Source organism: Netta rufina, assembly GCF_964035555.1.
Source record: "Netta rufina genome assembly, chromosome: 7".
NCBI classification, from domain to species: domain Eukaryota; kingdom Metazoa; phylum Chordata; class Aves; order Anseriformes; family Anatidae; genus Netta; species Netta rufina.
Genome location: NC_140130.1, coordinates 22047190 through 22066315, shown reverse-complemented (window position 1 = coordinate 22066315; position 19126 = coordinate 22047190). Strand labels below are relative to the sequence as shown.

Below are 19126 nucleotides of genomic sequence, written 5' to 3'. Positions count from 1 at the left end.
CCAAGTTATCCAACATAAACGCAGCTGAGCTACATAAGTATTTGGCAAAGGTTCACAGGTGTCTTCTTAGGAGACATACGTGAGGGTTGACACTTCATTAGAACGCTACTTTTCTTGCCCAATGTAACACTAATTCTAATTCACCAGAGGCAGAATTCATTTTCCATTTATTTTCCATAGCTGTGGAAGCCATTTATTTTATTTTTGAAGTTAATCCAACTCTGCGCTGAAGTAGCAATGGAAAAATCCCTTCCCCTTTAGGAGCAGAAAGTTTATTTACAAAACCTAAGGGAATATAACTTCAATACTCCATACACAAAACAAGCACTTTTGTTTTTATTTATTCAGCAGGATATCAACTATCAACACTGTGGAGCATGAGTAGTGCTGTTCAAAGAGGAACTCCAGGAAAACACCTAACAATGCATTAATTAAGAGACTCTCTTGTATTAACTTGGGCTAAATTGTCACCTGCAAAAGCGATCACATCTACGGATATTTCTGTGAATTGTGCTGTGTGGGTGAAAATCACTGAAGTTAGGAGAACCAGTGTGAAACTTGTGGAATGCCATTTGAATCTTACTTAAAACCTAATTTCACCCTCAGTGACTATATTGCCTCAAAGGGTGTATCAATGAGTGCCATTGCCTTGGTTCTCATTAAATGCATTTTCAAAGACTAAGTGTATGCATTGCTTTAGTGTGTTTTTCTTTTCTGATCCAAATGAAACCTAGACACTATTTCTCAGTGTACAAGACACCCACCTACTTCTCTTCATGTCATGCTGATGTCTGTTTTCAAGCTTTGCTTTAGCATATATTTGACATCACTTTCACACAGCAAGAAAAAAAAATATATATATATATAAAACTGAATGATTACTCATTGAAGGACTTAAATGGCTAGCTATATAATTAAATTCAATTATCTGCTGATCTTGTACAACTCTATTGGATTATCTGAACTAAAAATTATTTAATGGGTTAAAAATAATATAATGCAAAAACTCTGGAAAGATTTATTTCCCTGTCTTGTGAAATGAATGATTGATGAATGGTGGGTTTATGTATTGACCTCAGTAGACTCATCCAAATGGTTGTTGCATACTCTGTTTAAAATAAATACATTTTTCTCTTATACATGGATGTCCGGGAAAAATACTATGTTTTGTGCATCATGAAAAATGTAATAGCAGTGTAGTATTAAAAATTTGAAGACCTGACCAAAAAAAAAAAAAAAAGGACAAGAAAACATTCCACAAATAGAATCATTACATACAATCCAGTTGACCTATTTTTGTATGCATTACTCACACAATAAAATTAATTCCTTTCTACTTTAGCTCAACTTCAGAGCTGTTAGAAAACAGAAAATTAAATAGCATGAAAAATAGTCATCAAAAATAAATTCCAATTAATTTTATTATGTAAGTTAAAAGTTGATTATAGAACTTGTCCTCTACCAGACTAATTTCTATTGAGAGACTCAAAAATAGGTTAACGGACATGTAAGAATTTAACCACTTACTTCTTAACTAGAAAGTAGAGCTATCTCTAGATATTATAACAGTTGCATTGCCTAGAGGGCATTATTGTCTTCCAGCTTTCAGCAAAACAACTTATTGAATGTGGCTGTCATCATTTATACCCTGATGTTGTATATTTATCTCTGGCTTGTGCACAAGACTTTTTCCTACTAACAGATCTAGACTGCCTGAATTTTTTTATCTGAAGTAAATTCACTATTCCACCAAGCAAAACAAAACTATGCTTAAGCTTTGAATCACCATGAGTGCTGTCTCAATTTAATGTAAATAATGCAACTGTACCTGGAAGCTGTCCATATAATTTCAAGCTTTTAAAGCTTATGAAATGTACCATACCAATCTGTCATAGTTTTATTTAAAGTCATAAAATACATTACTGAAGTTTTACTTCTGCTGCCTTGGCAAATCCTTTAAATTATACCCCATTCCAATCAAGCATTTCAAATGACATCACAGAAACTTCCTGCATACATAAATTTTGCTGAGTGCCAATCAATGCCGAAGCAAAGCCTCTTCAACACTATTTGAAAAAAATATATATCCACTCCAATGAATTCTGATGTGGATTTGGGATCTCATGTATTCTGCTAAAATGGAAGAGTATGCAGATGATAATTTAGTCTTAAATTGTCTATCTAGTTTTGCATGTGTACTGTCAGCATATTCTATGACAATATGCAGCAAAATCTCAGTCTTAAGAAAAGCTCTGTGACACTGGTACAATATCTTCAGTTACCAAGAACTGTAAAATTTTAATTATTCTGAAATCTGCAGGGAGGGAAAAAAAAAAAAAAAAAAAAAAAAAAAAAAAAAAAAAAAAGAACACATTCCAATACATATTAAGTATTGAAGAATCAGGGTAGACTAGAAATAAGATGCATTATTTGTAAGAGACATCTCAGACTAGACTTGCTCAGATAACTTGAAATGCCTAGTCTCTTCTGGCTTAATTCAGAGGTTTAAAAACTTTTGAATTACGTAGACCAAGAACCAAGGAAATTCAACTATCTCTATTTATAAAGAGTGAAACAAAGACATCAGTGTATTGAAAAATGCCAGCTGTTTTGGGTACCTCTGAGATGATGAATTTATTTAATATATATATATAAGATAAAGGAAATGGCCTCTCCCTCTCTCTGGAAAGAAATCAATCTGAAATAATTAAAGGAGAGGGCTAAGGATTTTAGGTAGCTGGTGACCAGCACTACTACACTCTGTTCTGCCACAGAATGAAATTTACCATTATGAGGTATTTAGATGTGGGTAATCAAGAGCTGGCTGTAAATGTACTCCATGTACTCCAGCTCCCTAAAGGAAAAAGTAAACAGGTGACATTCTGGATTTGTAAATCATAGAAACAAAGAAAAAAAGAGAAGGGGAGAGTAGGAGCTCAATCTCAACTGCTGCATAATCTACTGAAGTGTCACATTTTAAACAGCATTAGCTGTAAACTTAAACCTCAGCTAAGCAAAATACATATTGCTAAAACAATAACCCAGTGATCTCTTCAGCATTATTAATAATGCAGCAGAGAAAACAAAAAGGTCAGCTGCATTCAAATTATTTACTGAAATAAGTAGATAACAGCCTGCATTATTAATTATGAAAGATGCATATTTTTAAAAATGCTTTTATGAAGCTATTAGTCACACTTTTTTTTTTTTTAAACAGGAAAAAATGATTTTGCAACTAAGGCTGTTTCCATTTACTAGTTTAGATTTTTGTCCAAAATATATACATATATTTTCAGAATTATATTTATATTCTACTTATACACATTAATGAAATTATGAATAAGATAATATTTAAGATATATTTTATTTTGAAAGAAGTAAGAAAAAAAATATATTGACACTGTAGCTAAATTAACAAATCACTTCATACCAACAGTTTTTTCTGTTTTGAAGCTTTCTTGTGGTGGAGTTAAAATGTGCGTTCAATCCCAGCTCATTTTAATTCTCTCCAGCTAACTCCCTTGAGTGTTTCAAATGGATTATTTTCCTTTGTCGTATCCCTTTGTTACAGAAACTTCCATCAAAATGTTCTTTTCCATGTGTGTCTACTTTGGCATTTCCAAAAATCAAAACATGCACTTTAAATAATTTAAAAAACAATATTAATGCTCATGCAAGGAAGGAAACAAGTGCATTTTCAGAATGTCTGAATGATATTAGATGCTTAGCCTGGATTTCACTTGGCAGTGATGGGACAATCTGTAGAATCAACCTACCATAAAAATAAAAGTTTCTATGTGCTTCCTGCTGAGCTGTACTGGTATTTATATAAACATGACAGATTTTCTATTAACGTTCCTTGAACTGAGAAATAGATTACTTGCATCCATCATGGGGAGGGAGGGAGACAACACCCTCCCCCCATCCTCACTTTCCCCAACTTCTAACATAAAATAGAATTGAGACTTCTGTTTGAGCTGGCGGTGTGATGTCTGAGGGGCACAAGGAATTGTTTGTGCATGTGGGTCAGTCACAAAGACATTAAAAAACTGTTTTATAAAGTTGAACTTTCTGGCATCTTGTGACAATATGTCTAACTCTACTTTAGTTGTGGTTATTTTAAGGTATTTTATTCATCTATTCTGCATAATGGGATATAATATCTACTCATTTCAAATTTAAACTGTTTGGTTGTTAGCATACAGTCGCAGGCTAGTGATTCTGAGTCTAGGTTTCCTGTCTATTAAGAAACTAAAGGTCTGCTAAAGTACTTCTGAAAAAATATGCTTAGTTTAAACTCGAAGCATATGTACAATCCCTTACCTATACATATAATATATATACAGTTCCATGACTATATTCAGATACCCCTATTGCAAGTAAGGTATTTGGGAATTTTACGGAAGCCATAATCTGGAGAACATCAGATAGCTTTAGACTGACATGTATTTTGGACTGTGTAATCTACTAATTTTGTCTGAGGGAAGAGGAGTTTACTCTTATGGGACATATTTAGAAAACTGAGCATTTATAGAGAAAATAATATTTACTATTATAGTGAACATATTTTACACCAGAATTATGGGATACAATTACACCCGTTTTGCAATCAGTTTTCAAATTTAAATTGAAATTCAGAACTTGTCAACTTGGCCAGCATCAGTGTTTTGCAAAGATAGCCATACTGTATGAAATAACACTATGAGCCAGCAGTTCCCTGGAACAGAAACAGTTATACCTTTTGGGCCAATGTAGGTTATTCCATTTGAGAATATCATTTAAGTGTAATAGCAAGGGAACACCGCATCTCCACAGAGAAATGCTACTAATGTACTCTACAATTATAAATATATCAGAAAACCCTTTTAAAGTGTAAACTACCCTGTCATTAAATCCACCTTATTCCTTAAGTTAAATCTCACCACAGTGAAATCTTGTTACCCTCCTTTAAAAAATTCCCTTGCTTTGCTTCAAGACATGATTCTCCATTAATCTAAGGAGGTCATGAAGTTGCCTCAATTGATTTAATCTTAAATTGAAATTTTCTGTGATTATTCTTAGCCAACTTCTTTAATTCCTAAACCATGGCATGGAGATATTCTGTTTGAGAACAAAATTTTGAGTGTTCTCTCTGCAACATTTTTCCTGATCTAGACATTATAGAGTTCTTCCCATGTACTTTTAAAGACACACTCAGTGAGTCAGTCATAGTTCTCTAAACACTTGATCTGACTTCTTCCTAAATATAATCTTAACTTTTTCAACCTGCACTGGGTTGAAATATGCCCCCAAATAATAGGCCATCTTAAAGGTGTCTTCATACTCTCATTACTCATGGCTATCGTAGCTGATGATTATAACTGAGTGCGTCTTATCAGATCTGCTGCTCTGTATTTAATGCTGATTTTTCCATTCTTCAAAAAGATTGCCTGAAACATTTTAATCCAACTCTCCCACAGCATAGCAACGATAATAGATTCCACTATCCTGAAATTAAAAGCAACACAAAGGACTATTTCTGGCAACCTCTTACAGCAGGCATTGCCTACACGATTTATTTTTAACTATTTTAATTTTTCCTTGTTATTTGACATGTAGAAAATGTCCTTTCTGACTCACATCTTAATAAAAAAAAATTAGTTAGCAGTTGCCTCCTCATTACCATGTCCACACACCACTAGCATGATCATGTCACACTTAATTAAACTATTATGGCTACTATTGCTCATAGGGATCTGCAAAACATAACTTCTGGTTGCTTGAAGCATAATACAAGGTCACTGATACTTGCACCTTTCCTCACATTATCTGCCAGGAAAATGTAATTCTTTGTGCTGTCAACCACCTTTACAGGAACTAACCAGCCAACAATAAACTTTGACTTCAGAGCAAATCAGCAGTGAGTAAGCTCTGCTACAAATATCCTGTTTTCAAGAAAGCTTTAGAGGAATGAAACAAATACATATTATAATTAGTAACACAAATACATATTATAATTAGAACAGTGTTTTAATCTCTTTAAACAACAGGCATTTGATCCTGTGAACCCTGAACTGCCTGGTATCTGGGTCTTTCAAATCTCTTTTACAAACAGTGAACTATAGCATAGTATTGGTCAGCTTGGTAACTGTTCGCTAACAGAGGGCAAAATATTCATAAAAACTTCATCTCTGGTATAAATGCCCTGAAACGTTTATAACTAAAATGTACTCAAACAAAAAAAGAATTACCTTACTATATGAATCATAAGAAATATACTTGAAAACTTCTGATACGTAAGAAAGATCCCCAAACAAGCAAGACACATCCAGGACAAAACGTAATGAATTGTTTTCAATTCTCTCCTGGATTGCTGCTTGGGGGATACTGACATGTACACAGGAACACATGCACTAAGTGCACATTCATTGAAGTCAAAGAAAGGGGGAAAAAAAGCATTCAGTATTTGAACATGACATGCCAGACTTCCTCAAAGACTGTATGTTTGACTTGGTTAGTGAGCCATTGAAACTACTGTGGCAGCTTTTCCTTTCCTACCTAAACCTATATCCTTGTAGGTATATATGGAAAAGTGTCTATGGACAGTCATGAAGGGGGAAAACGGTCACAAAAGAACCTGCTAAACAGAGCTTAGAGTCAAACCAAAGCTGAATCAAAGCCACATAAACAGCAGCTATCAAAGAAAGCTTACTTTCTTCAGATAAATTTTCACATGCCAAAACAGAACTTTCAGCTTTTGCTTGCACTTGGACCTTTCCTAAGCTAAGTGAGAAGACAAAGCTCAGAAACAATAATGAGGTCACATACAACCTTTTCCTTCACCTCCATTTGGTACAAGGATAGCTCATTAAGGATGAGTGTGGACTCAATAAGTGTGGATTATATTTTCTCCAAGCTCTACATATGGCCCTCTGAAAGAGAAGGGAAATTTTTCAATTGTTCTAAACAACTTTTTGATTGCTGTCTATCTCCTTTCATTCCATTCACACCTTGAGCTACTTGGATTTTGCAAGGGATCCTCTTTTAGCAAATGACACCAATGAAACTATTTTACAGAGGAAAATCTAAGAAACAGAACTATATAACTGTCCTGGTTTCAGCTAGGATTTACTACACACCCTATCTCATCATGGTCATGTACACATCTGCTTTGACCTCTAGTATTTGTTTTTCTTTTATCTTGACACCTGATATGAAATCTTACTTTTATCTTTCCTTTTAGTTTTCTATTTCATGTTTACCTAAATATATTCAACTAATAGTCCTCCTTGTACTTAATGCTCTATAACTTTTAGAATATTTTTACTTACCAATTTTATATACCATTATGAACACATTTTACCCTATCGTTAATTTGTGAGACAGCCTGTGAAGCCCCTAGTGCTTCAATCTAAATTGCAATCTAAATGTTCTACTTCAACATATTTCCTGGCCAGAGAGTTAAAATCCATCTGTTTAAATTCACTAGCTGAGCATTTCAAAAATCAACAATACTAGCTGTCTTCATGCCAAACATTTGCAAAAGACACCCTGATTATTGTGACTTTTCAGAGCACTATTTGAACAGCTGATGCTTCCCAGGAATATTGATGTAGAATGCAAAAAAAAAATAAAATAAAAAATAAAATAAAATTCAATAATGACTGGACAATATTTTTGCTGGTGTTTGATTTCCCTACAAATTCTGAGCGATAATTATAGCTGATGGTTTATTCTTTAATCTCTGGATCTATGATTTACACCAAAGATTTAGCAGGGCTGGCAACAAAAAATGTGAGAAATCAAAAAGATTCACATGGACAGTCATGGACAGTTAAATATAAATGGGAAAAAGAAATATGATGATACAACCTAATTCAAGTTGTTATTTCAATTTCTTGGCCAAATCCTAAATCAAAATGTTCTAATGATCTTGAAATACTATCACAGTGCTTCACAGAGTTTCTGTGCCTCTTGACTACGTTTTCTATGATGCACAATACCCCTGGTCTTCAGGTGAAATGACAATAGAGTTGAACACTATAGCTGAGGCTACTCATGAAAAGAAGAAATTCTGACTTAATAAGTCATTCCACATACAAATCACTTGAATTATAGCCTTTACAGGACTCAACACAATGACATTTCAACCCAGTTTTTCAAATAAAATGTGAGATTTCTTTTTAATTTGACTTTTTTTTTTTTTTTTTCCAATTTTTGACAACTGTTCTAAACATTTTAGCATGTATTTTCCAGCTAACCAACATCACCTAAACTGTAATATCCAAATGTTCTTGTTCCTTGAGATTAAAAAAAAAAAAAAAAAAAAAAAGTGAAAAGCCATTAAAATTCCAAAAACAAATCTTCTGTGATTTTAGAATTTCTTACAGATAGAGAAGCGTGTGATAAAGTCAAAACCTTACTGAAAATTAATGTTCATATTCTCTCTTTCGCATACACTGTGATAGGGTAGTGTATGTATTCCTATGGTAGGATAGGATATCACTAATACCACTAGTATGAAAAATAATGTCTGCAGACTGCATCTGATCACTTTTTTATGCACTTTGAATTAAATGCAATACATATAACACACATAACACAACTCTGCTACAGAATAGTTCTATACTTTTCATCATTGACTTTGCCTGAGATTTTCTTGTGAAGACATACTTGTCATTCTCTCCACAGATTTTGAAAATGAAGCTTAATAAGTCTGTGAATATATCTTTGTTCACGTTAATGTCAGGTAGCAATTATTTGTCCTTTTAATTAGAACAGCTTTTATTCCCCCATGACATAATCATACTTATGTGTTCCCAGATTACCAAAACTTTCAAAGAGCAACAGTTCAACATTAGTATAGGAAATAGATTTTCCAGCACATAAAATTACACCGATAAATCAATTTTAGCACAATCAAAAATGCTCTGTAGCTATTTACCTGCCTCTCTGCACCACCACCACCAAATATTGAATGAATAATTTTAACCTAGTATAATAAAAATCACAATAATTTTTATTGCTAACTGTATTAAAATGGGAGTTGTCAACAGAATATAGGTTACTAAATATATTTATTTCATCAGTACATTGGAACAATAAGTAGTTGGATTATAACCTCCTTTTCATAACTTCAGAACATTCATTTTGTCAAACTTATCTAGAAAATTGTATAAATAATACAAAATCTGTTTTAACATTTTGGAATCCTAACAGTATGTTATCTTAAAAAGTACCACTGGACAAGTGGATGGTGTTTGGACTGCTGTTATTTGTACTGACAGCTGTCACTGCTTCTTTCCATTTAGGTGATTCTAATGAGCCAGCCATCAGGATAGACTGGCATGTTTCAGAGCTAGGATTTTACATCAGGAGGGAACAAGGTACTTTTGTGCATGTTTATAATCTGATACTCCTACAAGCAGCTAAAAGGACAAAACTGTGGTTGGGACTGAAATTTTTGCTAGTTAATGATACCATTCTTTTGCACTTAGATAATGAAAACAACTGGAAATGATACCTCTGCAGTCCAAATCCTCCTCATCCTATCTCATCAGACAACCCATATAATATAACAAATAACCAAGATCACTTTTGTTATATCCCATGCTGAGCGTTCAACCCAGAGACCTCCTTCCTCACACCTGCCCTCATATGCAGTGAAAGGTAGCTCTACTGCATAGCTAAGGTTTTGAGGAATTGTCATCCAAAAATGAGAACGTGTCAAACAGAATTATGGAAGTGTAAAAAAAAAAAAAAAAAAAAAAGAAGGATTTGAATGAATAGATTTCTAACAATTTCCATCACTTTTTGTACAATTAATAGCTAGATAACTTTGTAAACATTAAAATAATCCATGAAAGGATTAAAACATATTTCACTGGCGTAGAACTAACAGATTTAAAAACACAAAAAACATCAGAGATTAGATTATTAGATGTTGGAATAAATTCATGAGGGATGTCTGCATTGTTAGCTCACTATTTTTCCTCACCATTTCTTTAAAGAGAAAAAAACAAAACAAAAAAAAAAAAAAAAACACTTCTTGGCTAACCACTCTACATTTCTCAGTTGTGTATCTTTCTTAAAATCTTACTTAGATATTTCTGAGTTCCTCTTTCTTAAATTCCATTCAATTACAAAGCAAAGATGCTGTGCTTTTTTCTCTCTAATCTCTACAAATACTTCACCAACATTACACAAAGAAATTGTTGTTCTTTTGACATTGCGTCTCAATAGATGGACTAAATGAGCTGTGAATATCAGCATTTAACCAATAAAGAGAGGTCTTTATTTATTTAAAATGATTCAGATCTGCTTCATCTAAAAGGGTAACTGAAAAGACTATTCAGGTCAGCTGTGATATTAGAAGACAACTGAATCACATTTAATGCTTTTTAAAGGACATGAATGGGCTAAAAGAAAAATTAAACCATGGTCATTAAAATTTAATTTGACTAAGTGAAGCCATTAACATTTTGGTTTTATGCAGTGGCAAGCATTCTAAAAATATTTCAATGTAATTCAGAAACCCAGAATTGTAAAATGACTGACCCTCATGTATCAAAAATGATTGAAAGTGATCTTTAAGGGCAAATCAGAAGAAGAGCAAAAGGAGGAAAAAAATCTTCGAATAACAATGATTATCTGTTATTCTGCTCTTTCTTCATATATAAGCAGTCATTGTATATACATGTAATATTACTGTATACATACATGCAGAAATTATCTGCTCACAGCAAGCCTCTCTCTTATTCTGACTGTTCTTTTGCTGTTCCTATTTTCAAACTTTTGCAGTTTACTGTATCTATCAGTAAGATTCTCTGTAACGGGACATTTCTACCTGTGATAATGGCCACATTGATCTAAATAGCTAACTTAACCTAAACTCAACTGGAATTTTTCTCTCATACACATTAGAATAGCTTCTTATAGGATAAAGCAACCTACTTGCCATTTGTGATGAAAAACAATTAGAGTCCTATGAATTTTAGTCTTGTATTAACTGCACACATTGATTTTCATTTTAACATTGAATATCAGGTTTGAATATCAAATGGACAAAAAATAACTTTTGTGTGAACTTTAAAGAAATGATCTATTTTTAAGACAATATCCTATTTAACTCTTCATTGTTTACTTGTGATATGTTCTCTTTCTACAGGTTTGCCTTTGTAATCTGAAAATATTACTGCCAATATTCCTTATATTCTATATAACAACAAATGCTCTAAATAGCACAAAATAGTTATCAAACAAGTAATTTTAAAGATTTTAGCCATAGGTAAGTTTTGTATTAAAAGTTTGTCTAGAATTAAAATGGTAACAAATCTGATCACGTATCACTAAATAACTAACATCTCAGATTGATTGCTAAATAACTAAATTGATTGATAACTAAATATTGTTAAGGTTATTGCAGGAGGTGTAGACTATCACGGAAACTGCAAGGCAAACCTCAAAGTTCCAATGACAAAAGGAAGTATCTAAATTACTCCAAAAGATTATCTTCTAACTTGACTTGGTTAGCCATTAATTTGGATAAAAAATATTTTCTCCTTTCTCAGTTTATTTTTCAAGGAGTTATGGGAAATCTGAAGCAGAAACTAGTACAACCTCTGTTCTTTCCCTGATGGAGTGTCTCTAACTCCTGACATAGACTATTTTTATTCAGAGCAAACACTTCTAAATGTATGGAGTTGGGTGAGGTGAAGTTTAAGGACTTTCAGCTGACTTGCTAAACTTAAGGACAGACCAAATCAGATTAGAAGATCTTTGGGTTAAAAGCCCCATCCCATCCAGAATGAACAGTAGTTTATCAGAGGCAAAGTGGTGCCCATGAACGATATCCAAATATTTTCTTCAGTCTGTTGCTGGAGGAATTGCTAAATTTGTCCAGGATCTGCTTAAATCATAGTGTGTGCAAACTACCTTATCAACTCAAATGTTCAGTGAGCAGCTTGCCTCCTTTATAGCAGATTTCTCCCTGACAAAATGAAATAACAGCAGATAAAAAGTTTACTTCTTATAAAAGCAGTGGAAGAAAATAAGCAGAAATTACAGTATTTGGACTTGAGCAGCTGGGTACAGTATATATCTTCCCCTATTATACTTGTGTTTTGGAACAAAAAGCATAGAAATACTTCTAACATTGCAAATGCATACATTATACATATGCATCTAAAGATACAACATAATGCAGAGAGTGAGTAGAATAAGGAGCCTCTGCTTATGAGTTAATCTAAAACATTAATGAAAGCAAGTTTTGCAGAATTAATTTAATTAACTTGAAGTCTGGTACTATTTTAATCCTATATCTGAACATAAAGAAAACAATTTTTGTAACAAGATTTCAAATGCATTTATTTCTCAGAACCTTACAAAGATTTGGAGTTACATCAAGGGTTCTAGCTTCTACATCTGCATCCTGCTGTGGCTGAATATTTTATTGGAACTATCCCAATATGTCAAGGTCAAATACAGCTTTTCATCAGGGCTTATCAAGGAATTCACTCACAGGCCAAATGCCTACCTCAGTTAGATAAACCACAAAGTCTTGAGTGTATACCAAGAGTTTGGAAAATGTAATATATTTCATATATTACATCTGACATTGTCTCATTTATGAGCATGTGTCAATACAGTTAGATAATTGTGATTCCAGATTACTCATACAAGTTCCATTTCTGAAATTAAGGTATCACAGTAACATTAGATACTCATCAATGTGAGCATCTGTAACATAATTCCTGTGGTGTTTTTTTCTCAGCTATTTCAGTTTACTTTATTTCTGAGATGGAAAGGCAAGATACTTTTAATCAATTTTCTTGATACACAGCAAGAAAGACCAGAGTCCAATTCTACATCATTTCTTTATGTTTTTCTTTGTCTTTTAGGAAATGTCTTTGCACACAGAAAGAACTTTTGCATCTTAATATACAAAAGGAGTGCTGCTGTCTGATGAACACACTGTGCCTCTCCTTTGCTGTCTTCATTGCTTTACCATGGGCAATCCTTACCCTAAAACGCTACAGAGCCTCAAATTCTGATTGATGAGATAATAGAAAATTCAAGGTAGGAGGTGGTGATCCACAATTAGACTGTTAGAAGAGAATTCAAAAATAAGAGATTCTGAAATAAAACTTCCCAAAGACTGATGCAGTCTAGAGAAATTAGCCTCATGCCCAGGCAAATACTACATAACTAGTACTAGTTATTCTACTTGATGCATTGCCCAAGACACACTTGGACACCTTTTCAAGAACTGCAATATGAAAAATTATCTAAAACAAAGTATAGAAGCAAAATCTCAGTGATTTTTACACAGTGACACAGTCACTTAGCATCACAATGAACCAAAATGAACACTCTTGGCTAGTTGTGGGCACCTTTTACAGGTTGGCCAAGGTTAATGGGGACTTCTGCTGGTTAAATAATTAAATCTTTCTAATGGCTCAGTGGCAGAAAATGGCACTGCTTTAATGGCAGGAAATCTGTAAATCAGTTATTCTTGCCTTCCTGTTGTGGACCATTTTTCCTGTGTACTATAGAGCTTTTGCATAGGTGGATTATTTACTCAAAGGCAAGAGGAATTAGACACACTTCCTTCTAGAGCAGGTACTCAGCAGATTCCACAAACTTCTTACAGTACCATGGATATTCTTAACAGTTCCCAGATATAAAGATTATGACTACAGAATAAAGAAAAATAATGTTCTGAAGTCATCCAACAAGAATGACATAACAGCATAATTATTCCATACAATAATAATAATAATAATAATAATAATAATAATAATAATAATAATATTTTCCTACGTACTCAGCTGACAGGTTATTAAAAATACAGATTGGAAAAAAAATCTTAGATTTTTGGTTTTGAACATGACTTTAGAGAAGGCTGAGAAGTCCTGAGGTGGTGGGTTAATTTCTGCTGGTTTTGGCAGGTTCCATCCTCATTTTCTATAGCTGCTGTAGCCTCTGACTACGTAGCCTATAGCCTGTGTTCAGACCATGCTGCTGGTAAAGGCTGTAGAAACAATGCACAGTCAACATGTATTTTCTTTTCTTCTGAACAGTTCTCAGAATTGAACGTATTACAGAATTCATACAACCATCCTGCCACTGTAAATCTAAGTCCAAGCATCTGAGAGTGCTACATGAAACACAAGAAAACTGGAACTGAATTTGTAAATCACTTATGAATTGTATGGACAAAGCACACAGAAAGGCTGTCAGAAAGCCATACCAGAAGTACAGTAAATGAGAATGATAATTTTTATCATGTTATTTCTTATTCCAAATCACTTTCTGAACTTCATCATATAAAATTTTTTTCTGTGTTTGTGCAAGTTGGGATATAAATAGCCAGCACAGAGACTGAAGCCATAAGCTACACAAGTGTTTCCAAGCATTTTTGCTCTTGAAAAGCCTTCAGTCTAGATCATCTCTTGTGGTAAAACCAGATATTAACAGCTAAATAATGTTAGAAAAAATCCAGGAAGTTGCAGAATGGGATGGTAATGATTTAGCCCATGACAACCTTTTCTTGAAATCACTCTGAAACCATGTCCCAACACAGAGCTACAGGGGAAAAAGGGGGGAAAACTGGATTATTCACTGCCATGAAATTTAGTGTGAAGTTCTGTCTGCTTGTCATTACTTACAATCTGTCAATAATGGTAATATTATTAATAACAACATTAACACTTGGATTAACACATTGTTAATATTTTATTTTTTTAATAATATGCAGTGAAATATGCAGAATGAGATAAAGCTACTGCTACTGAAAAATTCTTAATTCTCCCCAGAATAAAATTACTTTGTGTGTGTGTGTGTTTAAGTTATTAAGGGAGAGACCAGGTCCTCAGTTTACCTCTCATTTAAATGCTATAAGTTTGAACATGCATTACACTAAACTACACTTCTGCCTCAGAGGTACTTGGGAGATATGATGCTATTCTCCACCTCTCAAGATTTATCTCATTAACTTTGGAAGAAAATAGTCTTAAATCTCATAAATTCACAACAAGAGAGGCTGAGTACTGAAAACCATGCCATGCCAATTCCTGATTCAAACAGACTGCACAGTAAATTCATCGTTCTCATAACATTTTCCAAGGTATATTTTATATTTCAATATCAGCAGACTTCATACTTCCTTCTCCACAATCAAGCTGTTAGACCTTGCTAGATGGATAACAAAATGCATTCTTCACAGCACAGTTGATTTATGTCACAATAGTTGTTTTACTTCTGTATTTCCATGCATTTCAGTGTTTTAATTTGTTTCAAAATGACCCAGAGAAATGCCAGAAAAGGATTTAAAAAAAAAAAAAATAATCTACCAACTTCTCATACCTGACTATACCAACTGAAACTCCAGAAGTATGTTTTATAGGTGCTTAGCTAAATGTTTCTGTTGGAGACTAACAGAGGATAAACTCATCCAGACTTCATAAGTTTATTCATTTCTGCTCATGAATGATTTCAAATTAGGGAGTTATTGCAGGGTTAATTAAGGATCACTGAAACTGGGAGCCGTGAAGGGTTGCTATCATGACCTTTTATTTCAGTTAGTTGAAAGTCTTTATGTCTCTTTATAGATTCAGATAGCTGAAAAGAGTTACCTTAAACTAGACATAGCATTCCTGCTGCTTCCAACCAAAGACACAAGGAAAGTACTTCTGATTAAAGACATTCTGAGCTATAGTTTTGTGAAAACAGGCAGAAAGATGAAAGATTCAGAAACAAAAGGCATCAAGGAAGTAGCAGACACTGAAGTCTGCTTCAATAACATGACCCTTGAGAAGAGGTAAAAGAAAATTTGGGGGCTAGGTTGTAACAAGAGAATAAGAGGAAAAATTGTACACAAAACTATCAGAGAAACTGTTCTTGAGACGTTCTCAGTCAGATTACAGCACAGATTGCTATAGCTTTTCCAGTTGTCATGACTTACTTGAACAACTTGTAAGTCTGGTGTTTTGATTAAACAACATAGATCCAAAGGAGATCCCTACCGAATCTCCATGACTGCAGATCAAGCAATGGAAGTTCTGCTTTTGGTAATTCATCCAATTCTCCCGTAGAGTAACTAAGAACTTACAGATTCCTGACTTTCAACTCTCCAGTCGAATCCAGAGAATACAACAAAATACTACTTCAACGGTTATGAAATAAATATATAAAAAAAGACAAATCTGGGTCATGGGGAGTGAATATATTATTCAGAGCAATCACAAGCTATTTTTTCTGTTGTGTTAGTAGTGTACAAGGTGTGGTATGAGAGAATCCATGCAAGTTTTTTGATGAGTAAAATTTGCCTACTTCTTTTATTAAAGCAATATTATTTATTATCTATTTAAATAATAGATCATGAAAGAAGCAAGTAATAATTTGCTAATTGAAAATTGGAAGCTCGTGGCTTACATTGGCTGCCCACTACAGCTTAGTCCAACTTTGCTACCATATGAGACAGACATAAAAAACAGATCTAGTCATACAGATTCCATTGCAGTTCAGGATTAAAAGTATAGATACCTAATAAAGTTACCTTAATCCCTTTAATTAAGTTTCTATAAATCCTACATTGAAGCATTTGTTGTCCATGGGCTGGTAAAATATCACTTAGGATTGACATTTTGAAACATTTTTTGTATATTCTCTGTGTATTTTAAATGTAATTAATATACACACTTACTGAAGACATCATTAGATATTTAAAATAATTTATTTTCTGAGTTGACATACCTACTTAAAAATACAAGGCTTGTTCTTAGTAAAAAGAGAAGGCTAACTACCATAGCTCCCTGAAAAAATAAGCAGCATAATGGGTTTAAATTTGAATGTGTGAGATTCAACCTTGAAAAAAGTATGCTGCCAAAAAAGCTCATAAACACTTCATATCAAAAAAAAAAAAAAAAAAGATCTGTCTCTGTCCAGGCATATGTTAATCTGTTATATCTAAGTTACTAACGGCACAAGACCCCTGACTAATTGACATTGGTGTGAACAGATTGTCACCTTATACCTCTTAAACAGGGAGTTTCAGAATGATGACACTTGAGGTTTTTGAATATAAAGCTCAATCTTGTACTTACACTTCTGGTCAGGGTTCATATTTGAGCCTAATGGTTCTTGTTGATGATGCTGTTTTATAGAAAATAGGTAGCTGGAGTCCACAAATATCTTTACAATAAATAAAGTACATGCAAGGAATAACTATAAATATCATTAGGTTGCACAAAGGTGATGAAATACATGTACATTTACCACAATCACTGTGCAATTACAAACATTATAGACCTTACATTTGTCTTATATTTAATTTTGCACAGGAGTGAGTCTGAGTCTATCTAGGCCCACAATATTAATTCACACAGGTGACATAAATTACTAACATTCTTCCATCTTTTCCTTTCATACCATTTTTAGTTGTGTAAGAGTGATAGAACTGCATGTTTTGAGCCCTAAAGGGATATTTTAACTATTTTTGAAAGACATTTTTACCTTTAAAAACATGACCAATTAAAAAATTAACAAAGTAACAAATTAAGCGGCAGACTTAAGATGTTGACTAAGCCTTTTTGGTTTATAAGCTATAAGCAGTGACATACTAAGGGACTGAGTACAGAGCAAGAAACATGATACTCTTGAAGACTATTCTTTCTCTCATTACTTCGCTGTTCTGGGTTTGGTTTTACAGACCAAGACCAACATCTTTAGGAAAAATAATCAGATAGGAAAGAACCTCTGAGATCTTCCTACCTAACCAAAGATTAGTGTATATACAATTTAGTCAGTACTTATTTCAATGTATGCTTCTAATGCTACCAGCTCTCTCTCGCTACATTTCAATCTCATGTGACTACATTCTCAAATATTTGCCTTAAAGCTATTGTGTTTTTGTTTCAAGCATGGCTTTACAATAGTCTCAGGCTTGGGAATTCGGATCCACTAAAAAAAGGAAAAAATATACTCCATTATATTATGTGATCTGAACATCCTTTTTCCAGCAAGCTGCTCTTAGATGAGTTTTGTTCTGACAAAACAGACATCCATAGTAATAAAACAAAGGTTTCTAGGAATACCAGAGGATTGCTCTACCATCTAAAAAAATAAATAAATTAAAACAATCTCTGTTGCTTTCCCACTGAGTTTCTTTATTTTTTTTCCAAGAAATCAACATAATTTTGTCTATACCTGAATAAAATAGTTAAGTGAGCTCATTTGTTTTCACTCACCTTCTGAAACCACCAGTTATGGTAACTAAAGCATCTGGTAGAAACGTGCACACAGTATTCTTGACAATCAAGCTTACTGCATCTGCTTCTGCTTTAGATACAAAGCTAACAAGGTCCTCATAGTAGAGAAACCCTGGAAATCAAAGGTAAAAAAGTGCTGATCACTCTGTGGAATCATTAAAATCTACATAGTATTATGTAAGCCCAGTGTGAAATATAAAGCCACACCCCATCAGGAAGTCAAATCACTCAGTTTGTACTGAGGACAAGAGAACCCTAACTAGCAGCAAGAAATGCCTGACCTTGAACCTGAAACTATAGATATGTTTTAGGGCACATTATGCAAAGAAATATATTTTGATTCATCTTATTCAGAAGTCTTTTCCTTCCTCCCCATCATGCCTGAGAGGTGGGGGTTGGTCTATTCTCCCATGTGCCTAGTGACAGGACGAGGGGGAATGGGCTTAAGTTGTGCCAGGGGAGTTTTAGGTTGGATGTTAGAAAGAACTTCTTTACCGAAAGGGTTGTGAGGCATTGGAACAGGCTGCCCAGGGAAGTGGTGGAGTCACCATCCCTGGAAGTCTTCAAAAGACGTTTAGATGTAGAGCTTAGGGAAATGGTTTAGTGGGGACTGTTAGCGTTAGGTCAGAGGTTGGACGCGATGATCTTGAGGTCTCTTCCAACCTAGAAATTCTGTGATTCTGTGATTATATTATCTCCTTTTCTTAATGTATAGTATAGCTTTCTTAAAATGGGTTCTTTTACTTTCTGAAATTGCACACAAAAAAATCTGTGGGGAAGCAACATTGTTCATTTTATCATGTTTAAAACTTTGAAGTTAAGATGTGCCAGGATTGTGGAGGTAATTTTGCAAGCAATTTATTATATATTTGATGACA

The 19126-nt window shown here is 33.8% G+C and overlaps 1 protein-coding gene across 1 annotated transcript in view; it reads right to left on the bottom strand.

Annotated features, from left to right (window-relative positions):
• Positions 1–19126, bottom strand: part of DNTT (DNA nucleotidylexotransferase) — a gene marked incomplete at both ends in the record, with an annotated part of 90110 nt that overhangs the window by 45065 nt on the left and 25919 nt on the right. Inside the window, one exon of the mRNA XM_084289712.1 lies at positions 18228–18360. Within this exon, the coding sequence (XP_084145838.1) occupies positions 18228–18360 (133 nt within the window). The remainder of the gene's footprint in view (positions 1–18227; positions 18361–19126) is intronic.